This window comes from Rhipicephalus microplus, chromosome 6, assembly GCF_043290135.1.
Source record: "Rhipicephalus microplus isolate Deutch F79 chromosome 6, USDA_Rmic, whole genome shotgun sequence".
NCBI classification, from domain to species: Eukaryota; Metazoa; Arthropoda; class Arachnida; order Ixodida; family Ixodidae; genus Rhipicephalus; species Rhipicephalus microplus.
Window position 1 is genome coordinate 136,553,085 of NC_134705.1, and position 23,799 is coordinate 136,576,883.

General features: G+C 48.8%; 1 protein-coding gene across 1 annotated transcript in view; it reads left to right on the top strand.

The window, feature by feature from the left end:
- The window catches only part of LOC119167988 (uncharacterized), a 94,387-nt gene that overhangs the window by 17,249 nt on the left and 53,339 nt on the right, over nucleotides 1–23,799 (top strand). The window contains exons 2-3 of the mRNA XM_075866660.1: nucleotides 16,836–16,972; nucleotides 17,036–17,124. Of these exons, the coding sequence (XP_075722775.1) occupies nucleotides 16,836–16,972; nucleotides 17,036–17,124 (226 nt within the window). The remainder of the gene's footprint in view (nucleotides 1–16,835; nucleotides 16,973–17,035; nucleotides 17,125–23,799) is intronic.

The window sequence follows — 23,799 nt, forward strand, 5'->3', positions numbered from 1 at the left end:
CGGGGACCTTTCTCTGGGAAGGAAAACCAGCAAAGGTACAAAGGAAAATTTTCACACCTTCCCACAAACCATGAAAGCCTGGGTCTCTCAGACATACAAACATTCACGAGAGCGCTGGCTGTGAAAACTACACATAATCTCTTCGATGATGGCAACCACCCCGAGTACACACCCTTGATATACTGGAGAAGTACACCAAAAGGAACTTTCACGGCAAATTCATACATCGGCCACAAACGAAAATTCCGCTTACGTTTTGCAGAGCTGCCATTGGCTTAAAACTAACAATGAAATCAATGAGTGCATGCAGTCTGGAAGATGTTTTATCACAGGAAATAAGCAATATGGTGAGAAGTAGCACAGTGAGCAAAAAGGAAGAAAAACATCCTGGCCGCAAAAATGAAAACGATGGCACCCCAATCGCGTACATAACCCGGTGCGCGAGTTCGGCTGGTTGAGGAGATGGAGGGCATTGCCAACGCGTGGCTCCTAAGCACTTCGGGGAGTTGTTCCAAATGACCGCTCTCCAGACTGTGGGAAATAGAGACGGCCCAACACGCTCTGTTTTGGTGCTCGCTGGCGAAAGGCGTCTGGCACATGGGACAACGCTTCTTTGTCTTTCGCACAGGACGCAAGGAAGCAGAACGTGGGCTGTTCGCTAGGCTGGTTTTTACAGTGACCTTCTACGTACTGTGGCAGCGACGCTGTTTAGCAGAAGTACGGCACAAGCCTCATAGAGACGCCTGTTCCGCACACCAAAAAATATGGCTCATTGGGTGGAATTACCTAGATCAGCAGCTGCAAAATCATGGCGAAGAGGCTTCCCTTCGAGGATGGAACACACGTTTCTTCAGAGTAAGGAAGGCACATCTGAAGTTTACAGTTGTTTCGTACTAGCCGTGCGCCCACTCTAGTACGCATACATACGTGGTATTCTGTAAAATGCCATAAACTTGATTCATTTTAATTTTCCTTTAACTTGTAACATTCGGATACCAAGTGACCAATTAAAATTTGGTGCTGATTTGTAAGATGTACACACTATCATTACTTGTTTTTGATGTTTGGTTTGTGTATGTACAAGTTAGGTGTACAATAAATTTTTTTCCTAATCGCTGAACGATAATACTTTATCTTGCCCCTAGTAAGATTGCAGCTGCTTCCGCCGTCTTGTCAGTGGCACTGCTTCACTTCTAGGCAATGATTTCCACTCCAGTATTTTTTTTTTAATTATCCTTACTTAGCACAAGCCATACAACAGCAGCCACACGAGAGATTGAAGAGAAAGAAAAAAGAAGACAATGTGGATGCTTTTGAATTGACTATTGGCTGGAGTGGTCACAAAGGCTTTGAGTTGTCTGTTTCCTGGAGACAAGTTCACCTCAATCACTTGGTTTCGTGAAAGTGTACCCTTTCATTGTACGTTACAAACCGGAGGAGGAGCCAGGGTATAATTACAAGTCTTTCTCATGTCTCGGAACGCAACCCACACCCACAGCGACTTGAATACAACGAGCTCACTCCAGTTCACCAGCGCTGCAGCCGACGCTTGCTTGGTGAGGCCCCTGAGTTTTCACCGTTGAAGGAGTCTATTAGAATATAACCGGCTGTGAATGAAAACTCCGCCAATATTACAAATCTTGCTTTGCCAGCTAACATCGTAATGAATCCCCCCCAGACGCCGGAGCCTTTTCATGAAGAGGCCTACGAAGATGCGGAGGATTAGCTAGAACGATTCGAGCGCGCTGCGTCGGCTAACGGATGGGAAGCAGGTTACAGACTGAGACACGTTTACTTGGCATTTGAGGATAGCGCTGGAACCTGGTTCGAAAGCCACGAACCTGCCATGCGGTCATGGGATGACTTCCGACAGGAGCTTCTCGCAACTTACCCGAAGACAGATCGCACTGAGAGAGCCGAAGCTGCCCTCCAAGCGAGAAGCGTGCGGAACGAAGAAAGCGGGGCCAAGTACGTAGAGGATATTTCTTCCTTATTTCGCCGAGGGGATCCAAACATTAGCGAGGACAAGAAACTTCATCACCTAATGCGAGAATAAAACAGGAACAGTTGGCTGGCCTGGTTGACAGCCCACTGCCCACCGTCACCGAGTTTTCTTCCGAAGCGGCTTCGATGTAAAGAATGCTGCAACAGTGAGCAAGGATGTACAGCAGATAGGAGAACATGGTCTCTTTGGACGCACTGCCACCGGCCTTTGAAAACAGTATGGGGATGTTTCGGGAGTTGGTATGATCTCCAGTGTGACAAGAATTCTGAAAACAACGGTTTGGCCAAAATTCTCGTGCTTTCATTGCTGGCCGATGTTATTCGTGAGGAAATTCGACAGGCAGTACAGAAAACGCAGGCACAGAATACAACCCATATACGAGCTATACAGAATCTCTTCTACCGCGTCAGCAAAAATTTTCCTATGCTGATGTCATACTGCAAGTAACTCCCGGACATGAGGACGTCGCAGCCACGGTCCCTACGCAGCACCTGATGTCTCCAGACCCAATGCAGCCACCACGCGAGAGGAGACTCAGAAAGAGTGATATGACGCACTCCCGATAAGATACCTCGGTGCAGAGGCCGGCCATCTATACCGAATGTATCATTATCCCCAGAGGGGACTTCGTCGCTTCCCTATGGACGCACCTCAACCACGGTACGGTGACATTCATTTGAAGTTAATGAATACATCTCAACTCGTCAAGGCTCACGTGGCTTTCAAAATCAACCTCGATCAATTATGTCGTCGAGGTATCGGTTGCCCTCTCCCTGTATTTCAGCAAGCTCTCCAAGAAACCGCTTACTAAGCCCACGTTGGGAAACCTAAAGTCAGCAACCTGGGGAGGCAAGGTCGCTGTTGATGCTTGATCACAAAAACCTCAGTCGCTACTGCAACCGACGACGACCGGCTTGGCGATGGGTGCTGTAACGACGAGGTCACTTCTGATTTGCGCGTGCTTGTCGATGGCTACGATGTCGTCGCGCTGGTGGACATGGGCGCAGATCAATCGGTAATGAGCCATGAACTTCTTAAACGCAGAGAAAAGGTCTGACGCCGTGGAAGTGGCCACAATTGTGGACAGCGGGAGGACATTTCATTGACCCAACGGGAACATTCACCGCTAAAATTGAAATGTGGGATTTCGCGTACGCGGCAAATTTCATGGTGATGTCCGAGTACTCAAAAGAATTAAATATTGGCATGAACGTTTTGTAGGCTAATGGTGCTGTGATTAACTTGCGAGAATTGTGTGTCTTATTTTTAACGAGGCATGCTATCGCACCCTTCGACACTGAAGAAAACATCTATGACCTGTGTATTACGGACAACTTCGTATTGCTGCCGAGATCGTACGTATTGGTTACAGTAACAGGCAGAGCGTTCAGTGACTTGGAAGGAGTTGGCGACAGCAACTCAGGCCTGGTACTTGAAAATGGAATCTGCTCGCCTCGAGGTCCGTTGAGCTACTCGGAGGATGCACCCACGTTCTGCTCACCAACTATGGAAACAAGGAACAACACATTGCAAAGAAGACTGTTATCACCATTTCAAATGAATTCGGCCAGGTTACGGAGGTGAATGTTTCTGACACCTCAAAATCTGGTGTAGCAGATATAGATTATGTCCTCACGCCTATCAACATTACATCACGATTACTACCCGACGAAAAAAAAAGAAACTGATATCCTCGCAAGAGAATTCACCGCTTGCTTCTCGGCATCATCCCAAGTTGAACGTACACCTTTCGCCGAACATTGTCTTTCTTATAGAGGACAAATTGGGGAGGCCTATGAATCAGCACCTCCACCGAATGTCATCAAATAAGAGAGAGGCTATCGAAAGTCAAGTAAAAAAATGCTTCGCGGTGACGTAATTCAACCGTGAGAAGACCATGGGCGTCGTTTGTGGTCCTTGTAAAGAAGAAATATGAGACCTTATACGTTTCTGCATAGATTACCGGAAACTGAACGCTGTTACTAAACGCAAAATTCACCCTCTTCCAAGAATTGACGACACTCTGTACAGACTACGAGATGCAAAGTACTTTTCCTCACTCGATTTCAAAACTGGATATTCGCAAATAGAAGTTGATGAAATAGATCGCGAGAAGATGGCATTCGTGACGCCAGACGGTTTATACAAATTCAGAATGCTCCCATTTGACCTTTGTTCAGCATCTGCAACCTTCCAACGAATGATGGACAAGTGTTTTCCGGCCTTAAATGGTAGTCCTGTCTCGTTTATCTAGATGACTTTGTGGTTTTTTCGACTACCTTCGAGCAATATGTCGAGTGACGTTGAGCTGTGCTCACAGCGATCAGTTTACCCGCCATGGTGGTCTAGTGGCTAAGGTACTCGGCTGCTGACTTGCAAGTCGTGGAATCAAATCCCGGATGCAGTGGCTGCATTTCCAATAGTGGCGGAAATGTTGTAAGCCCATGTACTCAAACTTGAGTGCACGTTAAAGAGCTCCAGATGGTCGAAATTTCTGAAGCCCCCTACTACAGCGTCTCTCGAAATCACATGGTGGTTTTGGAACGTTAAACCCCACATATCAATTGATCACTGCCATCAATTCAGCAGATTTGACGATGAAACCACAGAAATGTCATTTCGGATTTCGAGGGCTTCCATTTCTTGGTCTTCGCTATGCAATCAGCTCAGAGAGAGTTCGTCCTGATTCCAAGAAGGCAGCGTCAGTGGCTATATACCCAAACCCACAAATGAAAAAGCCATTTGGCGATTTTTAGGACTCTGTGCCTATTACCGACGATTCATCGAAAATTTTTCATGCATCTCTGAACCGCTAACGAGGCTCATCAAGGAAGGAATACCTTTTATATGGCTTAGTGCACAAGAAGAGGCACTCAATGTACAACAGAAGTGTCTTTAGAGTCATTCATTTCTTGCTCATTTTGACGGAAAGCCAAAACGGATTTCCACACTGATACGAGCAAGTCAGGGTTGGGAGTCGTACTCTTTCAGTGGCAAAAGAGACAAGAACGAGTAATTGCATACACTAGTCGAACTCTTTCGACACCTCGGGTAAACTGCACAGTGACAGAAAAAGAAGGGCAAACACTCATCTGGGTTGTCAAGAAGTATCCGCCAATTTCATGCGGTAGACATTTTCGAGTCATTAGTGATCATCATTCATTGTGCTGGCTCGCTGATCTCAAGGACCCGTCTGGAAGGCTTGCAAGGTGAAGCCAGTGGCTACAGGAATACGACGTAACGGTCGTATGTAAATCCAGTTTGAGCGCATAGTCTATGTCGGCTGTGCTAATGATAATCAAAGTTTGACGCCACTACGTTTGGGTGGTGGTGTTGGCACAGAAGTCGCGAAAAGCACATATACAGGCTCAAGCTTTTCATCTTTCCAATCAGAAAGTTTCATACCTGTTTTGGACCTGTAGACAACCTTGTAGTGACTCTAAAAAAGTGAAGGCGACGGCCGACGTATAAGCGGCTTGCGTGTGTTGCTACGTTCGAAGGAAGGCGAGGAGCTTCAGTTGTCTGTCTCTTGACGTTGCTTCAATGTTTAATAGGCACTGCCTGACTTCCTATGGTTGCTACTGGGGCTCTGTCACGCTAGCGGTGTTGGCACGACATCCGCCACGTTCTTCTTCAGCTTGCGTTCACTGATCACCTCTCGCCACGCTCCCAACGCATCCAGGGTCCGCTCGCTGGTGCCCTCGTGACGCGTAGATTCTGTGTCAGTCATTTCAATGTGGTTGCTTGGCGTTCTTGTGGCATTACTCACTTGTTGTGATTTCATCTCGCGCATGGAATCTCTCTGAACGGAAGTCAGTTTGGGAGCCTCTTGAGTGTTCACAGAGAGCATACGTGTTACCTGGAGCTCTCGAGTCCGCGAGAAACGCTATGGCGTACCACGCAGTGCTCCTTGCGTTCGTAGACTGTTATACCCATTCGAGTTTCGTCAAAGAAAGCACTCTTTCCAGAGTATGCATTTAGTGTCCTGCCACCACTTTTGGTGACGTGAGCCTTGTGTAGCGTCTTCTGTCTCCTGCGCGTCTCTGCGACAGCTTTCATCCCGAATACCAAGGCAGAGTAGTCTCAATCATTCTCGGCTACGCCGATCGAACAACCGTCGCTTTCCCTGGATCCCACATCATCACATAGCGCTCGGAGAGCGTCGCGTACACTCGCATGCTGTTGAACCTAATCTCCAGTGCTAAAGCGTTGTGATTGCGTCATGAACAGGCGCAGAGACTGTGCAATGTCGTCAGCGAGAAACTGACAACACTTCGCATACCTGTGCCTGCTGCTGACGTCGAGACAATGGCAAGAGACCTGACGTCCTCGGCGGCCTCCTGCTTTACCACTAGCACCACAGCCTCTTTTATCACAGTAGCGGCGCTTCATACAGTCCGAACCGAAGATCCCGGCTCAATTGGTAGGCCCCTAACTCCTTCCTCGCCCGTGGCGGATTGTGTCGAATCTTGCGCTGCGACGAGCTTGCCGTGGGCACACGTCACCGAACCGTAGAACGTACCACTGCCATTAGACGACGAACCTAAACTTGCCAACATGGACACTACGTCACTGCGAAAACACTAGCGTCCTAGCGAGTCCGGCAGCGACAATGCGGGTGCCTCGCGAAAGCTGCATGCCGCAGTGTCTGAACGTACCACGGTTACGTCGCTTACCGCACCGTCAAATGATGCGCTTGCCCATGAAGACTCCGTCATTCACGAAACTGACGCAACCAATCCGTCTAAGTTTCAGATCGTCCTCTCCTAGTCGGAGAAGCGCCGACAGCGATCTTTGAAACCTCAGAGACCCGCTGCCCACACTGGTCCTCGTCCTGCCACTGCATCTGCAGCTGTGCCTGCCCACGTTTCCCCTGGGCCTGCTAATGCGCCCACAGCGACACTGACCGCTCCTGCAGGGGTGCGTGCAGCTGAACAAACCATGGTGGCCTTTGCATCATAGTCGTTAGACTCAGGCACAGTTCTTTTCCGACCGGCTAACGCTTGCTCTTACTTTCACCACACCTCCCGTGTTGCCAATGCGCAAGCTCTCTATGCTCTGCCCGGAGTCAAGGAGGCGGGAGTAAACACGAAGAAGAATATTGTGGAACATTATGCCAGTAGACACATCTACACCTTAATGAATAGATCGCCTCCTAGCAACATCGTAGTTGCCAGAAATACCCGTGAATGCCCGCCTTCCTGCATACAGTTCACAAAGCAGTGATGTGGTGCAAGGTGCCGATGGCGACTATACCAACAAAGCCCTTCTGGCAGCCGTGACGTCCGAAGTACTGTACTTGCAGCCAGGTGACAAGGGACATAACTAGTCTTGCGATTCGCCTTTCCCGTGCCAGCCACCTGGGTCCACCTTTTTCGCATAGAGTTCGAAGTAAGGCCATCCCGACGTCGTCTGCTGCAGTACCTGTGGTGCGGACGCTATGAACGAATCGCCGCTGCTCGCCAAGGATCAGAGCGGTACCTGCGGTATGGCGGCCACCATGGAATAGACGCCAAGTGTACCAACAAATTAAGATGCCTGCACTGTGGCAGGCCACATTCAGCTGATTCTACAGACTGTCAGCTCTGGCAAAGAGAGCGGTGCTTGACCACCATCATGGCGTCAGCTCCCACCGACCTGCCCCTCCGCGAGGCTGAAGTGGGCAAGCTCTAGTGATACTGATGGTCCTCAGCTAAAGCAGACTATGGGCAAGAGCTACGCTGCCGCAATGGGAGACTCACCAAGATGGTGATCAGCTCGACTCATCCAGGCCAGTAAGGCGCACAATAGCGGGGCCCACCGACTAGTCCAAAGCAACCAGACTCTATCAAGCCTCGTGTACCCGCGAAGACACCCTCTCAGCCCCATGTGGACCACGAAAACGCAAACCTGAAGCTGCTGTTATGAGCGGCTGTAGACCTGCTGCCTCCTGAAAACCAGCTCCACTCCATCTGCCTTCAAGCAGGTGGCGTGCATTCTCATAGCAGCCACCATGGCTGACACCAATCTGAATGCTTCAAAGAACCACCACCACCTATGTGTGCTTCAGTGTAACGCTCACTCGTTGGGGTGGTGGCATGCAGACCTCTCCTCACTTCTCCAGTATAGCGAGTATGATGTGCTTGCTTTGCAGAAAGTGTACGTGGCAGCGACCAACTTGCGACTTTCCGGATACATCGGCTACCGAAGTGTCATGTCGTATACTTTAGACAAGTGCCAGGACGTGCCGTGCATAACGAGTGCACAACTCTATGGTGGACCACGTCGTGCAGTGTGCGTGCGATGAGAGCTTCCACATGTGCACATAAACGTAGCTGATACCACTGGAGGGACTCTTGAGTATTGTGCCGTCACGATGCGTCTCCGTAGTGGAGACACGACAGCGGCCTCCATGGATGTGCGACCTGGACAGCAGTGGAACGCCACCATGCTGCTACAGCTCACGGCTAGATTCGGAAGCGACTACCTCATATGTGGGGGCATGAATGCTCATCACACCATGTGAGAGAGTTGTACCTACTCATCTCAAGGAAGGGATCTGGTGCATGTTATCCATTTACTCTGCCTACAAGTTTTGAACACCAGATTCTTGACCTTCGTCCGCAGAACAGCACGACTGCCATGCTCGGCCATCGATGTCACCCTGGCCAGTGAAGAGGACCGGTACGATCAGGCAACGGAGCTTGGCTCCTGGGGTTCAGACCTGCCAATCAGCATTTCACCTGTGGGCAGAAAGATACCAAGGAGAAGGCTGTGCAGTACAGTCGATTGGTGGGCTTTTCGCAGGCAGCTTCGAGACGTCCCGGAGGGTCAGGATTTCCTGAATCTGGTAGCAGCGGCAGTGTAGGCAGCAACCATCCAGACCAGGGTGTTCGAGCGCCATCCTCTGCCAGACCTCCATTGAGCTTACGGGCTGCGAGGCGCAGGGCTGAGAGAAGGTACCTAAAGACCCGTGACCCAGCACATCATACGCCCTTCAACCGTGTGGATGCGGTATGTCGGCGACATGCCGATCAGCGCAGGCCGCAAAACTGGCAAAGCATCTGCCATTCTCTGAGCCAGGCAAGAGGTGGCGCAAAAGCATGGCGCTTTCTACGATTCCTCACCACTGGGCCAACGGTGCGACAACCCGTCTATGCTGTGGCCATCCACCTGGGTATTAGTGAAAAAGAACTGGGAGAGCGACTGAACAAATATCTCTCCCAGCAGCCTATTCTGCAGCCCTCACCACCACCCCTGCTCCCAAGCTACCGCAAGGTCACCACGCTGACTAGATGGTAAGCTAGATTGCAGCTCTCTGTATGCTGCAATCTAGAAAAAGAACTGAATGCTGCTATACCAGTACCAAGCGCTGTAGTTGCCCTGGTGCCAACGTTATCATATACCAGATGCTCCGCAACCTGAACGTAGCCTCATGACGACTCCCGTTGAGGACTTTTAAGTAAATATGGCAGAGCAGCACCCTACCTGACGCCTGGCTGACCGCTGTTGTGGTCCCGATCCAGAAACCTCGCCGCCTTTGTGCCACCATCACGTCCTACAGGCCTGTCTCTTTCACCTCTTCTGCCTGCAAGCTCATGAAAGTCATAGCACTGGCACGCCTAAATTAGATTGCGGGGATAAAGGATTTTCTTCCAGAACAGCAGATGGGCTTCCGACCCCACTGATGCACAAAAGACTCAATGACGGACGTCATTTCTACCTTGGAGGAGGCCAAGAGCAACGGCGAAGTGGTCCTCTTCGTCCTGCTTGATGTCCAGGGTGTTTTGACGGCCTGGCTGATATAGCCATAGAGAGTGATTTAGAATACTAGGCATCGTTGGCTGCCTACGTACCTTCATCAGTGCCTTTCTGGCAGGACACACCCTCCAGGTGTGAGGGTAGGCGTTCCACAAGGTTCTGCCCTGAGCCCTTTTTTGTTCAACCTGGTGCTAGCGGGGTTGCCGACCGCGATGCCCGTTGACAAACGTGAACCCGCGTAGTGCTCCTTGTATGCAGACGATGTGGCACTGTAGGTAAAAGGGCCTAGGCGGAACTTCACGGCCATAAGGCATTCTCTGCAACGCTCCTCGGATACTGTCACTTCTTTCTTAAAGGCAATCAGACTGACCGTGTCGCCCACTGCTGGTTCCCCCAAGAGCCGCTGAATGGAAGGCCATTCGAAGGCTTGTGCTAGGTGATCGACTGATCTCGTGGAGCAAAGCAGTGACGTAGCTGGGGCTAATGATGGACCACTGCCTCACCTGGATACCGGTCGGTGAACTCGCCATCTTCAAGGCCTCCAGGGTCGAGACGGCCGTAAGCAAGCTGCTCAGCAGGGGCCAAGGGTTCACCTCATGGCTGGCCATATGGCTCTACGAAGGGGCGGCAACGGCAGCGCAAACTTACACACTCATTTGTTGCAACTGGCACCACACCGCAAAAAGCAGCTGAAGTGGTAACACCGCACGCCAATTTGGTGCTTCGTGGGACTTCCCCGTTAGTCGCCCATAGCTGCAACACTGGCAGAAGCCCACACATGGCCTCTGTCACTCTTGATGCTGCAACAGGCCTTGCGTCGTGTGGATCCCCTTCACAGAGCCGCGGGGGCGCTGCCCTTCTTCAGAGACTTTAGAGTGAACCAGTGTCACATATAACACAGATCTGCGCCATCTTTAAAAGGCTCGTTCCCGATCAACCCAGTCCTATCCAGCCCCCTCCACTCATCAGCCTCTGGAAGTACAATTAGGTCTGGGCAACCTCAGGAAAAGGCGGACGCCGGCAAGCGTGTTCACGCCAGGTGGACACCGGTGAGCGTTGTCACTGCCATTTCACGCCAGTTGCACTGCAGCTGAATTGACGGCCTTCACTTGGCAGCCTACCACGTCGCTCCCACTTTCCCCAGCTGCCTATGTCGATTCTGTGTGACTACAAACCAGCCATACAATCGCTGCTTCAACCAGACTAAGCAGGCATAACTGTGACGCTGCTGCACGCCAAACTGACCGCCATCAAAGATAGCGGTGTGCGCGTGTCCCTCCACTGGCTTCCCTTGCACGTTGGAATAGCTGGCAACGAAGAAGCAGACGCCGCCGCTAAGGCAGCACACCACGATAACACGCCAGTTAACAAGGCGGTAGCTTAGTCAGATTACTCACACGGCAGTGACTGCGGATACTGCTATCAATGGTCCACCCTGACACACTGGTGGCAAGCGGCAGACCTCCACCATTCCTTTCGTAGACCCGGCAAAACAGATGCGAGCGGTGTTTGTTGCTTTGCCTGCGTACCGGCAGCACCTGGCCTGCAGCACGCATGTAGTCCACGGGTCATTCTTCATCGCCAGCGTGCCGAAGGTGTGGTGAAGACGCAAGCCCTCCGAGCGTTCCTCGAGTTCTATGCGCGTGCGGACTTCGCCGCCTTATAGACGAACACTTTCGCTTCGCACTACTGACTGTGCTGACAAGACATTCTCTTGCCATGCCATTCATTTTCCTTCTCTCCCTCTTTTTACCATAATCTTTACTTTCCTTTTCCTCCCATCGCTAAGGGCACAGAGCCACTTTCCCGCGACGAGAGGCAGAAAATAGCTTCCGTTTTATCTCTTTCACCATCATTAACCTCTCTCTCTCTCTCAGATTGTCCTTGGAGCGAAACCTACACAAAGGTTTATCCCCGTGGGCAGACGATTCTAGTATGTAGCCCGCCTACATCAGCGTTAAGGTTAGCATTTTAGTGGTCGATGCGGAAATCAGTAGGCGGACAAGTACCTAAAATGTTCACTCACAAGTGCCCAAGTGATGCCGCTGCTGTGTGCTCTCTTTGCAGAATAGTGGCACTGACTTAATGTGTTCAGATGGGGTTGAAAATATGTACTAGTAAACTAGCAGGAGCATATGTTGGGCACGACAGTACCCCACGGCCCCCTAGCGGCGTTTCTTCTCGCTGGCAGAAATTTTCTTTCAGAGGCGAAGCTTGTTAGACCATGGGACTCTGCATGCTTGTCTCTCTTGGTACGGGACCACATAGTTCTGTGCCTCACTTAGCAGGTGCGGACAGACAGATGGACGAATGTATGGATGAATGGACAGACAGACAGACAGACAGACAGACAGACAGACATACAGACAGACATAAAGACAGACATACAGACACACAGACAGACAGACAGACAGACAGACAGACACAGGCAGGCAGGCAGACTGCTGGAGAGAGAGACAGACCCACAGACACTTGGACGGAGAATTCACGGTTTAATGACAAAGCCCTCCAAAGCTTCGCCCCACTCATCATCAATCACTGCGGGGATATGCTGTAATTTGTATTTCGGTGCTGTCTACGGATTCTGCATTGTAGCATTGTAGTGGAAACTTGAGCCCAAGATGTAACGCGTTGTAAAAGGCATCAAATCGTTTTAGCAATGGCCTCCCTCTTGAGCGGGTCATTAAAAGGCTCATAAATTATGTTCATCTTAAATGAAGTGTTCGGAAAAAATAGTTCCTGAATGCATGCAATTTTGTACTTCCTAATTTACCTGGCACACCATTAAACACGTCAGCGATTTCAAGCATCACAACTGCAGCTGCTGTCTTGCAGATGTAGTTTGCTCCGCCGCTAGTACACCCAGATATACCAGTGGGAAGCAGCCACAAAACGCTCACTGTGACAATGGTCAGTGGAGACACGGCAACTGATGTTCACTTTGGCGTATACGTGCCCAGTTAGGGAACAGAGCGTTCTTTTATAATAAAGCATGTGCAATGTCACTGTAAAGAGTTTCGCGGAAATTTGACAGCTCAGGATATGAGGCTTATGAATGTTCTTCCGTTAGCACGCCATTATGAACTTTTTTCAAAATCGACCAAAGGTAACGGGACTGGCGCTGCGTTGGGTGCAGCTACTGTAGTACACGACTTTCCAAATAGGTGTGCATGGTGCCTTAACTTTCGAGTTCATTGCACTAGGTTAATTCCTATAGATTTGCAAAGGCTGCTTTAGGCGAACTCATTGTGGACAGAATAGATTTGAAACCAACACTACGGCCTCCTGCATATGTCAAGTTTTGTATTATGTTAAGAAGCGCACTGTGATGACTGGTCATGGAACAAAGGATCGAAGTGAAAACCTGGGTAGCTTCAGAATCGTTCTTTCAACCGCGGTCTTGTTCGTTCGACAAACTGCTTGCTAGTTTGTCTGGATTAGAGAAAGAAGCGACTCCTCTAATTCCGATATCAGCCCCTAAAGTTGGCTGATTCAGCTACAAGCTATACCAGATAACTTAGACAACTCTTTAATGGCGCGTAGTCGGTTTTAAAAGAAAAGGGTGACAATATTTAGCTGTTTCCGCTCACTCTGTGTTAACGAACGCCCAGAATGAGGATTCCTGGGTACATTTTTGGTATATACAAAATCCCTCATATCATAATTCCTTTTGCAACGCATCTTCCAAGCGAACGCTATTTGTTTTCAAAATAGCTAGCACAGCATAATATTCACAGCCACCCATTGTTTACTTCAATCAGTCATCACAAAAAAAAAACGAGGCTGATCCCTCTATGTAGAAATCTGTGTAACGTGAAAAGAAAACGTGTCTTTACAGAGGTAGTTGAACGCTTATTGTGCATTGTTACAGCAAGAGCAACAAATTGCAGCCACGTTACGTGCGGCAATCAGCTCAAAACTTGCAGCGCACATTTCAAACAGAAACCACGCACAAAATTAGCATACAAAATACGAGCGCAGTATAACAATTGCCACAACTCGACACTTATCTATTGAAACAGAAGAAAACACATGAAATGTGTACATGTGTATAGACGAGACAAGTGCGAACAACTGTCACAATTCTTCCTGCGTCATACGGCAGCAGCGCATTTCTTTCATAAACGTTACTGTGGCAGCGTGTGAAGTGACCTTCGTCCCCTCTAGAATTAGGAGCCTGACATGCGCGCACTCAGGAGAGAGAGACCAGCTTCCGAGGGGGCGGCGCTTCGAGGAGGCGACGAGCTTTAGAGCACGCCCAGCGGTCCTAATGCTGGGGACCTTCACGTGCGCGCGTCTCCGTGTTTTAGGGTGGTGACAGCTTCTAACATGGTTGCCGATAACTGGCTAAAACTGCCGTCATACTTAGCGGGCCCTGTAGGTTCCGAGTGAACGCTCATTTATATTGAAGGCAGCCTGGGTTTCAGCAAGAATGGGGTGTTTATTACTATTATTAGCAGGTTTTGAAAGCTTACAAATTGTTTTTTTAAGTTAGCCACTGTTTTATAGAAAAGCAAAAACATGTTCTGGGCCCAAGTTTTTATAAAATACCGGTAAAACATTCGTTTCTTCCACCTTGTAGGCCAACCGCATTGGTGGAGTGAGGATATAGCGAGCCTACATTTGCGAGGGGGAGAACCTTGATGTCGCTGTGAACGGATTTAAATGTCTGCGCGGCATTCATGAAGCAGGCTCACCATATCACTGCATACACCTCAAAGGCCTTCTAGTGCAAGACTCCAGACGGCGCTGTATTATATGACGGTAGCCGTAACGACAGGAAAGGCAGGTGAAACAACCGTGTAGCTCGTAATGTTCTCTGTAAGCCACATAACTCCGCTGGCCTGTTTCTTGTACGCTAAATATTGATTTTGTCCGCAATATATTTTCCTGCAGCAAGTTTGATTTCTGCGAATGAATCTCTACAGTAGACTGCTTAAAAACCTTGCGTGCTGTAAGCATTGCCAGAAAATAGTAGGGCACTCAATCATATTACAGCAACTCGTACTCCCCCCCCCCCCCACACACACACAAGCCTGTATATTAGGCTAGAAGAAAAGCAAAAAGAGCAGGGGAGCAACAACGAACAAAGCAAGTTCTTCCAGGTCAAATTTTATTGCGAACAGCATCCAAGCAGCATCTGGCCTTAATTTTTTTAAACCATCCAGCCTCCTTTGCTGGAAGCTTGTGTCCTCGCAATGGGCCTACAACAAAGCAACAAGGCGGAAAGTCATACACGGCACTGACCACATATAGAGTCCATACACATTTTGTCTACAAGCACTAAATAAAAACAGAGTTCACGATGTCATCTTTGTGGCTGGTTTTGAAGCAGAAGGATGACGAAAAGAACGACGCAGCAACAATTTCCCATAAGGCATATTTGAGTTATCGGCCAGCAACCGACTTGTCTTGTGCTCATACACTGCACCAATCAGGACCGACACACAGACAGAATGATGAAAGAACACGAACAATTAATCTGCCGCATTCTATATTATTAACGCGAAATCCTTTTTTCCATTGTTGAGCGAGCTTTGGTGTGGTTCCGTGAGTCATTGAAGGGAAGAACGAATACCTCATTGCAAGTCGCACAAAATTTAGTTTTGTTGCAACTGTGCAATACTACCAGAGTCTGCAGAAAGCACGTTTCTCGGCTCGCCCGTCTACTTATCCAAAAGCCCTTCCTTAGTGACCGAGGTGAATTTGCAGGAACGCGAACATCTGCCAGAAAAGGAAGACGGGAACGCGAGCATCTGTTGGCGGTTTACGCACCACGCGTTTCTCACGACGAATATGGGGACGGCTTCCTATGAAACGCAGATAGTGAATGCATGCAGGACTTTGCGTTCCACAATTCATTTCATTCGATTTATGAACTTCGCTTTGTATACGAGGATAAACAAGCATACTCCAGTTAACCAGCTTTTGCTCGCATAAGCTGGCTTAGCCGCACGAAGCCTGATCTTTTTTTTTTACTGTGCAAGTTCTCGTGTTTACATTTTCGAACTGATTTTCTTCGCGTGAACAAGTCAATAGTTTCAAGAAATATGTGGCGATATGCTAAATCTAATCGCAATACAAGGAGTACCCACCTCACAAACATGGTAATAGGAAGTCGGCTCCAAGCAATTTCGCTTCACTTGTGTAATGCAGCGCTTTCGCCAGCTGTCGGGAAGCGGAACCATCTCCAGATGGTTTCGCATTGCAGCACGCAGCACCCTCGCATTTACACTCTAAAGTTCTCGTAGGTGCGCCTGAAGCGTAAGGATAGAGTCCTAGCGGAAGCTAGGCCTACGGTGTAGTCAAACGTAGTTCATACCACAGCTTTCACACCCGCGCCAACATGCAGCTTGTGAAGTGCGGCGGAGCAGGAACGCCTGGCAGGGAGAATCAACATGACGCTGGTTGCCATGAAAACCGGGACTGGCAACATTGAGTTTTAACGGTTGGCTGCAAGTGGTAGGTCAGAGGCAGTCATTACCGTAAAACACGAAAACGCGCACACATAAAGACTACCTACCCAACGCGAGCCCGTCGCACCATTTCGCCGCTGATAACAAAAACGCGCAAGAGTTTCGAAGCTCTGATATCTTGCAAGTGGTGTTCGTGTATAAGAATGGCTTGCCATTAGCATACCAGAGAAATTACGCTCCGTGGCGTAGGGGCTAGCGCCACGCGCTGAAGATAGAGAAGTCTAGTTTAATTCTGCCGGAAGTATGCTCATCTTCTCCCTTTCTTCTTCGCAGTATATATTTTTCGACGTCACTTCCATTACAGACGTACGTCAGTGAGCCAAAGGGGACACCGGCATAATACACTTTCGTGTTTAGAAAAACGCGAAGGCACAAAACAGATTTCAAGAAAAGATTCCTATATTCAACGAGAAGCTTGTAAAAATTCAACAAATGCAATGTACTCAAAGGTGTACTACCACGCTTGCCTAGTGAAATAACGGCACACTTCGGTACATGCGCCCAAGGCAGCACCGTTTCGGTTACTTTTGCGTACCCCTCGTATGCTCTGCATTCTGCTTTCACGCGCTAAACAATTTCAACTAATGATGAAAGATCGCTTACCTTTATTTCAGTTTTACTCCAATGATAGCATAATATGGACTGTCAATACGACTGTAAAGACAATGAAGACATGTATGGTTGATCTAGTGAATCAAACAACCAATGAGTATACAAACTTCACAAGATGTTACAGATGGAAAGAACAACTGTAAGTTTAATAAGATATATTTTAAATATTTCGCACATACTAATCACGATAACTCTCAAACAGGGTCGCCAACAGTATGGATGGAGAATTTTATGTACAGCTGCCTGCTCGTAATACTAGCTATTATAACGCCATGAGGGTCAGCGTGCATGGTAACGTATTTACAAAGTATCATTGCGACATTTTAAAAATTGACGTGTCAGTCTATATTGGATGTCATTAGTCTTATTATTTTGCAGTATTGCAACCATTTGACGCAACCAGCATCTGCAAGTGTAAATAGCGCAAATACAGGACGAAGCGGTGAGATGAAGCCTGGCGCTTCTTGATCTGCTTGTTCCATGATTTCTTGTTATCTACAGTGTTTAAAAGAGTTATTTTGTAACGGGGAGTATTTAATAAGTTAATGCCAGTTGGGCTAACACTGCACACAGTGTGAGGAAATGCACGACAACAGGGCAGTTCAGACACGGCCCCACAACAACATCGTCGTCTTCATCCCTTCTGCGTCATTTCTGCACCCGTGCCAGAGGTAACTTTCTATACCCGTGGCATTACCCCGGGCAGTGCGGTTGTAACAGTGCGGTTCGTAGTAGAAGAAATTTCATAGGTGACAGTTGTGTCTTGGCGCAGAACGGGGTAAGGCCCAACGTATTGCGATGAAAGTTTCTCGCACAGGCCGACACTACGGGATGGCAGCCACAGTAGCACGAGAGAGCCCGGAGAAAAATTGGGATCCCTATGTCGGCTGTCGTAGAGCGATTTTTGTGCACTCTGGGATGATGAGAACCTGGCGCGGGCTACTCTACGTGCGATCAGAGCAGGGGAGATGGCATCTTGTGCGTACGAAGTGGTGGACGGAAGGTTATGACTAAGCAGGGTATCGAGAGGTAGTAAGGGATTACGGCCAAAGAGAAAATAAAATGGTGAGTAGCCGGCAGTTTCATGACGCGTCGAATTCAAGGCGAAAGTTACGAACAGAAGGGCAGTGTCTCAATCGGTGTGGTCGTCAGAAACATACATAGCAAACATGTCCGCCAGTGAGCGGTTGAGGTGTTCAGTAAGTCCGTTAGTCTAAGGATGGCAAGAAGTAAAGTTGTGCCGCGTAGCACAGGATCTAAGGAAGTCGTCAACCACACGAGACAGGAAGCAGGGCGACGGTCCGTGGGTAGGTGAGAAGGAGCACCATGTTGAAGGTTGATGTCATAGAGTAGGAAATCTGCGATGTCCGTTGCGCAGCTGGACGGTAGCGCTCGAGTAATTGCATACCGAGTGGCATAATCCGTAGCTACTGCTATTGATTTGTTTCCCGTTGCTGATATTGGGAAGGGACCTAACAAATCCAAACCCACACGATGAAACGGCTCGCCTGGGACTTCATTAGCTTGAAGGTGACCCGCAGGGAGGGACGTAGGTTTCTTCCGACGCTGGCACAGGTCCCACGCTGCAACGTAGCGGCGAACAGAATGATAAAGGCCCTTCCAGAATACCAGTCAGCGGACGCGGTCATAAGTTCTGGACACACCTAAATGTCCGGAAGTTGGGGTGTTGTGAAGTTCTTGCAAGATGTACTTCGCAGATAACGTGGGACGATGAGCAAAAGTTCCGCGCCACTTAGCTGTAAGCTGCGGTTGTACAAAACGTTGTCGAAGAAAAAAATAGGCTCAGTGAAGGGTCTTTATGACCGGATTGAAGAAAAATAATCATCAATAGCAGCGATGGCTCTCAGCGTTGTTCGTCAGCTATTTGCAGAAAATCTGTTAAGGCTAGGTTGTTGGCATCAGCTTCCAACTCAGAGGAGTCGGGTGGATCAACTGGGTGTCGAGATAAGTAATTGTCATCGCTGTGAAGCTTGCTAGACTTGTACACTACAGAGAACGTGTACTCCTGCAATCACAATGCCCATCACCCGAGTCTTCCTGTAGGATCCTGAAGGATTGACAGCCAGCAGAGCGCATGGTGGTCTCTGATTACTGTGAACGTGCGTCCATATAGGTACGGACGAAATTTCGCGATAGCCCAGATGAGAGCCAGGCACTCTCGCTCAGTAATTGAATAGTTCCTTTCCCACTGAGAAAAAGGGCGGCTAGCGTACGCTAGGACACGGTTTGTGCCGTTCTGCATTTGTGCAAGTATTGCCCCTATGCCATGGCCACTTGCGTCGGTGCGAAGCTCTGTTCGAGCGGCTGGATCAAAATGAGCCAACACAGGTGGTGATGTGAGCGCAGAAACCAACGATGCTAAGGAATGTTCTTGGTCTTCACGCCAGGAAAAAAACCATGTTCTTTTTGAGATCTGTGAGGGGCCGAGCAATTTTCGCGAAGTTGCTGACAAAAGGGCGAAAATATGAACAGAGCCCCAAAAAGCTGTGGACTTCTTGCGTGAAACGTGGGACCAGAAACTCACGGACCTCGCGGACTTTATAAGGGTCGGGTCGTACACCAGTACCGTCAACAAGGTGGCCAAGTAGCTTTATCTGACGGAGCCCAAAGGTACACTTAGACGAGTTAAGCTGGAGGCCAGTACAGCAAAAATCGTCGAGAATGGCCGACGGAAGTGGAAGATGGCTTTCAAAGGTTGGCGAGAAAACGATGACATCGTCAAGATAGCAGAGGCACGTCGACCATCTAAAACCGCAAAGAAGGAGTCTATCATGCGTTCAAAAGTTGCTAACGCATTACACAACCCAAAATGCATGACTTTAAATTGATAAAACTCATCGGGTGTTATGAATGCCGTCTTCTCGCGGTCGCGGTCATCGACTGAAATACGCCAATATCTAGATCGTAGATTCAGGGAAGAGAAATACTTGGCACCATGAAGGCAGTCAAGTGCATCATCAATTCGAGGTAGAGGATATTGGTTGATTGATTTGTGTGGTTTAACTTCCAAAAACCACTATATGATTATGAGAGACGCCGTAGTTGAGGGCTCCGGAAATTTCGACCACCTGGGGTTCTTTAATGTTCACCCAAATCTCAGTACACGGGCCTACAACATTTTCGCCTCCATCGGAAATGCAGCCGCCACAGCCGGAATTCGTTCTCGCGACCTGCTGGTCAGCAGCCTAGTACCTTAGCCAGTGGACCACCATGGCGGAGTTAATTAAACGTTTCAATTAGATATCGCTTTATTAGACGTAAGTAAAACGATGTTTGAATATACGTGGCTAGCCGAACCATTCCTGAATACACGAAAGAAGGTGTCTACATGAACACGCGGACACCTTGTTTTTAAAAAGACTTGAACGTTTCTGCGTCAAAATAGTGGAAAACGCGAAAATTCCAGCGCAACTGGCTGCAACATTTCCAATGGTACGCCTAACCAGATGCACAAAAGGGTGCCTTCTGCGAGGTATGCGACCTATTTTTCAAGAACTGCGTAACAGGAAACACTTCCCATGAAACTGCGCCGAGCCTTGTCCCTTCAACCTGTATGAAGTGGGAAAATGCAGTTGGAGTATTTAGAAACCATGCCAGAACAAAGTTCCACCAACACGCAAGATCGTTGCTCAGTGATTTCTGGAAGTGATTTATGAAAAAAAAAACAGACAATGTTCTTCTAGAACATAACAAGCAAGCAAAGGTCGAATAAAAAAAACAAGCCCTTGCTGCAAACAGTTAATCAGATAGTACTTCCTCGTGGCCATCAGGAAATCATGCTCATGGGAGAAAGAGATTCTGGCAGTCTTATAGTGAAAGAACGTAGAAAGACGACGGAAAACTTAGAACCATACTATGCTACAGGGCTACAACAGGCAATCAGGCTCCTGCCGTGCACATGAAAATGTTTTTTGCGGAAATGCAATTTACACTAGCCTAAAAATAAAACAAAACATCTGCGATAATGGGTAAGAAGACAGACGACGGAATTGTTAAACATGCGCGCCATTCTTGATTTTCACCGATGGTATAACTGACAGCACAGAAAATGAGCAATAATCGCTAGGACTACGATACGCGGAGCATGAAACCATAAACTTAAAAAAAAATATTTCCTTGCGTATGTGCTAGTTGGAAATCCTTGTGTATTAGTTCTCGGGAACTTTCTAAATTGAGCTTGTTTCACTCGGTTTAACCTTAACTCTACATAAGAACTAAAGGTTACAATTGGAGCGCCTGTCAGAAGTGCTTCATTCTTGAAGTAAAGGCTCTTTTTTTTGTGAAGCGTATCTTTTAGTACTGCATGCACACTCCTTTTCACATTCGCTCAACATTTGCGTGAATGATGCATTTGAATTCCAAACAAATTCGTAGTGACTTCAAAAAGCTCCTAAAAACTTAGGGGACACCTAAACTTCACATCTAAGAGTTAAACGCGGTAGCGATGTTCTGTTCCTAGTGCATATTTCAAACACTTCGTCTATAAAAATTTTTCCAACTTGCTATGCACCCTCTATGTGGCATTCAGGGTCCAGTAGCGTGTTCGTTTTATAGTGGGTGACTGGCTTTAATCTATAAAGTCATTATCGTAATCCCATGTTATAACATCTGATGGGAATGTACGCTTGTACGACGCGTTATTATAGCAATATTTCATGTTATATTGTGTTGTGTTCCAAGAACCCCTGTGTCACGAGCGAGCCACCGAACCCGCGAAGGACCGGATGCTGAAACTGCTTCCAGATGTTGACTCCTCCCCTTCCCTCGCTCGGCGCAAACGAGCCACCGTACGTTTCCCCCGCCAGTTTGGCCGCCGCCTCCATCCAAATAGGAATAAACTTGTTATTAACCGTTCGAGGCTGTCTGAGCTTTTTGGACTACCGCGACCAACGCGTACGTCTATAGGCCGACGACAACACCGGACACAACAGTGGCGACGAGGAAGTGAATTTGCACCAACGCTACGCAACGATATTGACAAGCTACAAGCTATGGCTACGCACGGGCTCCCAAATCGGCTGCCCGAATTCAACGGCTCATCATGGTCATCGTGGTTTGGACGCCTGCAATTTTACTTCGAGGCTAACAACATCACTGATGCAGCAATGAAGAGGGCCAACCTGCTAACGCTGTGTGGGGAGCAGACATACGACACAGTCTGTGCCCTGATTCAGCCACGCACTCCAGCAGCCGTTGACTACGACGACATCGTAGCAGCGCTACTAGAGCACTATGACCCAAGGCCATCGGAGGTCTACTGTCCAGCCCGCTTCCAACGGCGAGACCAACTGGAAGGCGAAAAAGTGGCCGAATACGTAGCGGCTCTCAAAAATCTCGCTGCTGACTGCAATTTCGGGACGTTGACCACGACAACTGCAGCTACTGCGCAGGATGGAGGATCGACTGCCACACCTGCTAACACCACTATGCTCCCCTTGGACGTTATGTTGCGTGACCGTTTTGTGTGCGGACTGCGTGACGCAGGCCTACAACAATGCCTGTTCGCGGAGACGGGTCTCACCTTCTTCAAAGCCTACAACATCGCCCAACAAGCGGAGAGCGCCGGTCACCAGCAGAGGGATATTCGACGGAACGTCGAGCCGGTGCATTACACCGGTCAGCAGTCAGGTCATTCCACGTCTAAGGCGAAATCAAGCAGAAATACACAGCGCTGTTGGCGATGCGACGACATGCACGATCCCCAGGTATGTCGATACAAGACAGCGACCTGCAATTTTTGCCAAAAACTGGGACACATTGAAAAGGCATGCATCTCGAAGCGCAAACAGCTCGGACCGAAGACTTCAGTGCAACGGAACAACAATGTCGATGCACAGGAGGGCCAGACGCAAGATACAAGCCGAACAGCACTAACGTCATCGGCACTATTTGACTTAAACGCCGTTGTGAACCTCGGAACGAGACCGAAGATTACAACTGAAATTATGGTACACCAGCGCCCTATCAGGTTTGAGGTGGATTCCGGAGCAGCATGTACGCTCATCGGCGAGGACACTTTTCGCGCTACTTGGTGTGAGAACGCGCCAGCTCTCCAGCAAGACGACACGCAGCTGAAAACGTGGTCCGGACATTCCCTTCCACTGCTGGGCTGTGCCAACGCAGACGTGTACTACAACGGGCAGACCCATCAGCTCCCCTTGGTAGTCGTCCACGGTTCTGGATCAAGCCTTTTAGGGCGAAATCGGTTCACCCCCCTTGAAGTGGTCATTGGCGGAGTTCACCACACACCCAGTTATCCGTCAGTGGAGCAGCTTCAAGATAAGTACAAAGCGGATTTCTCCGAAGAAATACCAGGGAACAACGGACCTCCAGTCACACTGGAGCTGCGGGAGGATGCGACGCCGAAATTTTTGAAAGCTAGGTCAGTGCCTTTCGCCCTACGAACGTCAGTCGAGAATGAGCTTAACCGACTGCAGGAACAAGGGATCATCGAATCGACGCAACATTCGAAATGGGCTACACCACTCGTTGTCGTCTGAAAGAAGAACGGTACCCTACGCCTCTGCGGAGACTACCGGAGCACTGTCAACCTGGCGACAAAAGCATCTTCCTACCCACTGCCGACACCGGAAGAGGTTTTTAGCACGCTTCGTGGTGGAAAAATCTTCAGAACCTTGGACTTGACACAAGCCTACCAGCACCTGAAGGTGAGCGAATCAACGTCTGAACTGCTCACGATAAACACTATTAAGGGTCTTTACAAAGTTAAAAGGCTACCATTCGGAATATCTGCAGCGCAAGCAATCTTTCAGAAATTTATGGAGTCTACACTTTGCGGGATCCCAGGTGTTTGCGTCTACTTGGACGACGTTATTGTCGGTGGCGCCTCCTATGAAGAGCACACAGAACGCTTGGAGTTCATTTTGGAAAGGCTAGCGAATGCTAATTTGCGCATCAGTCAAGAAAAATGTGTTTTTGCGGTGC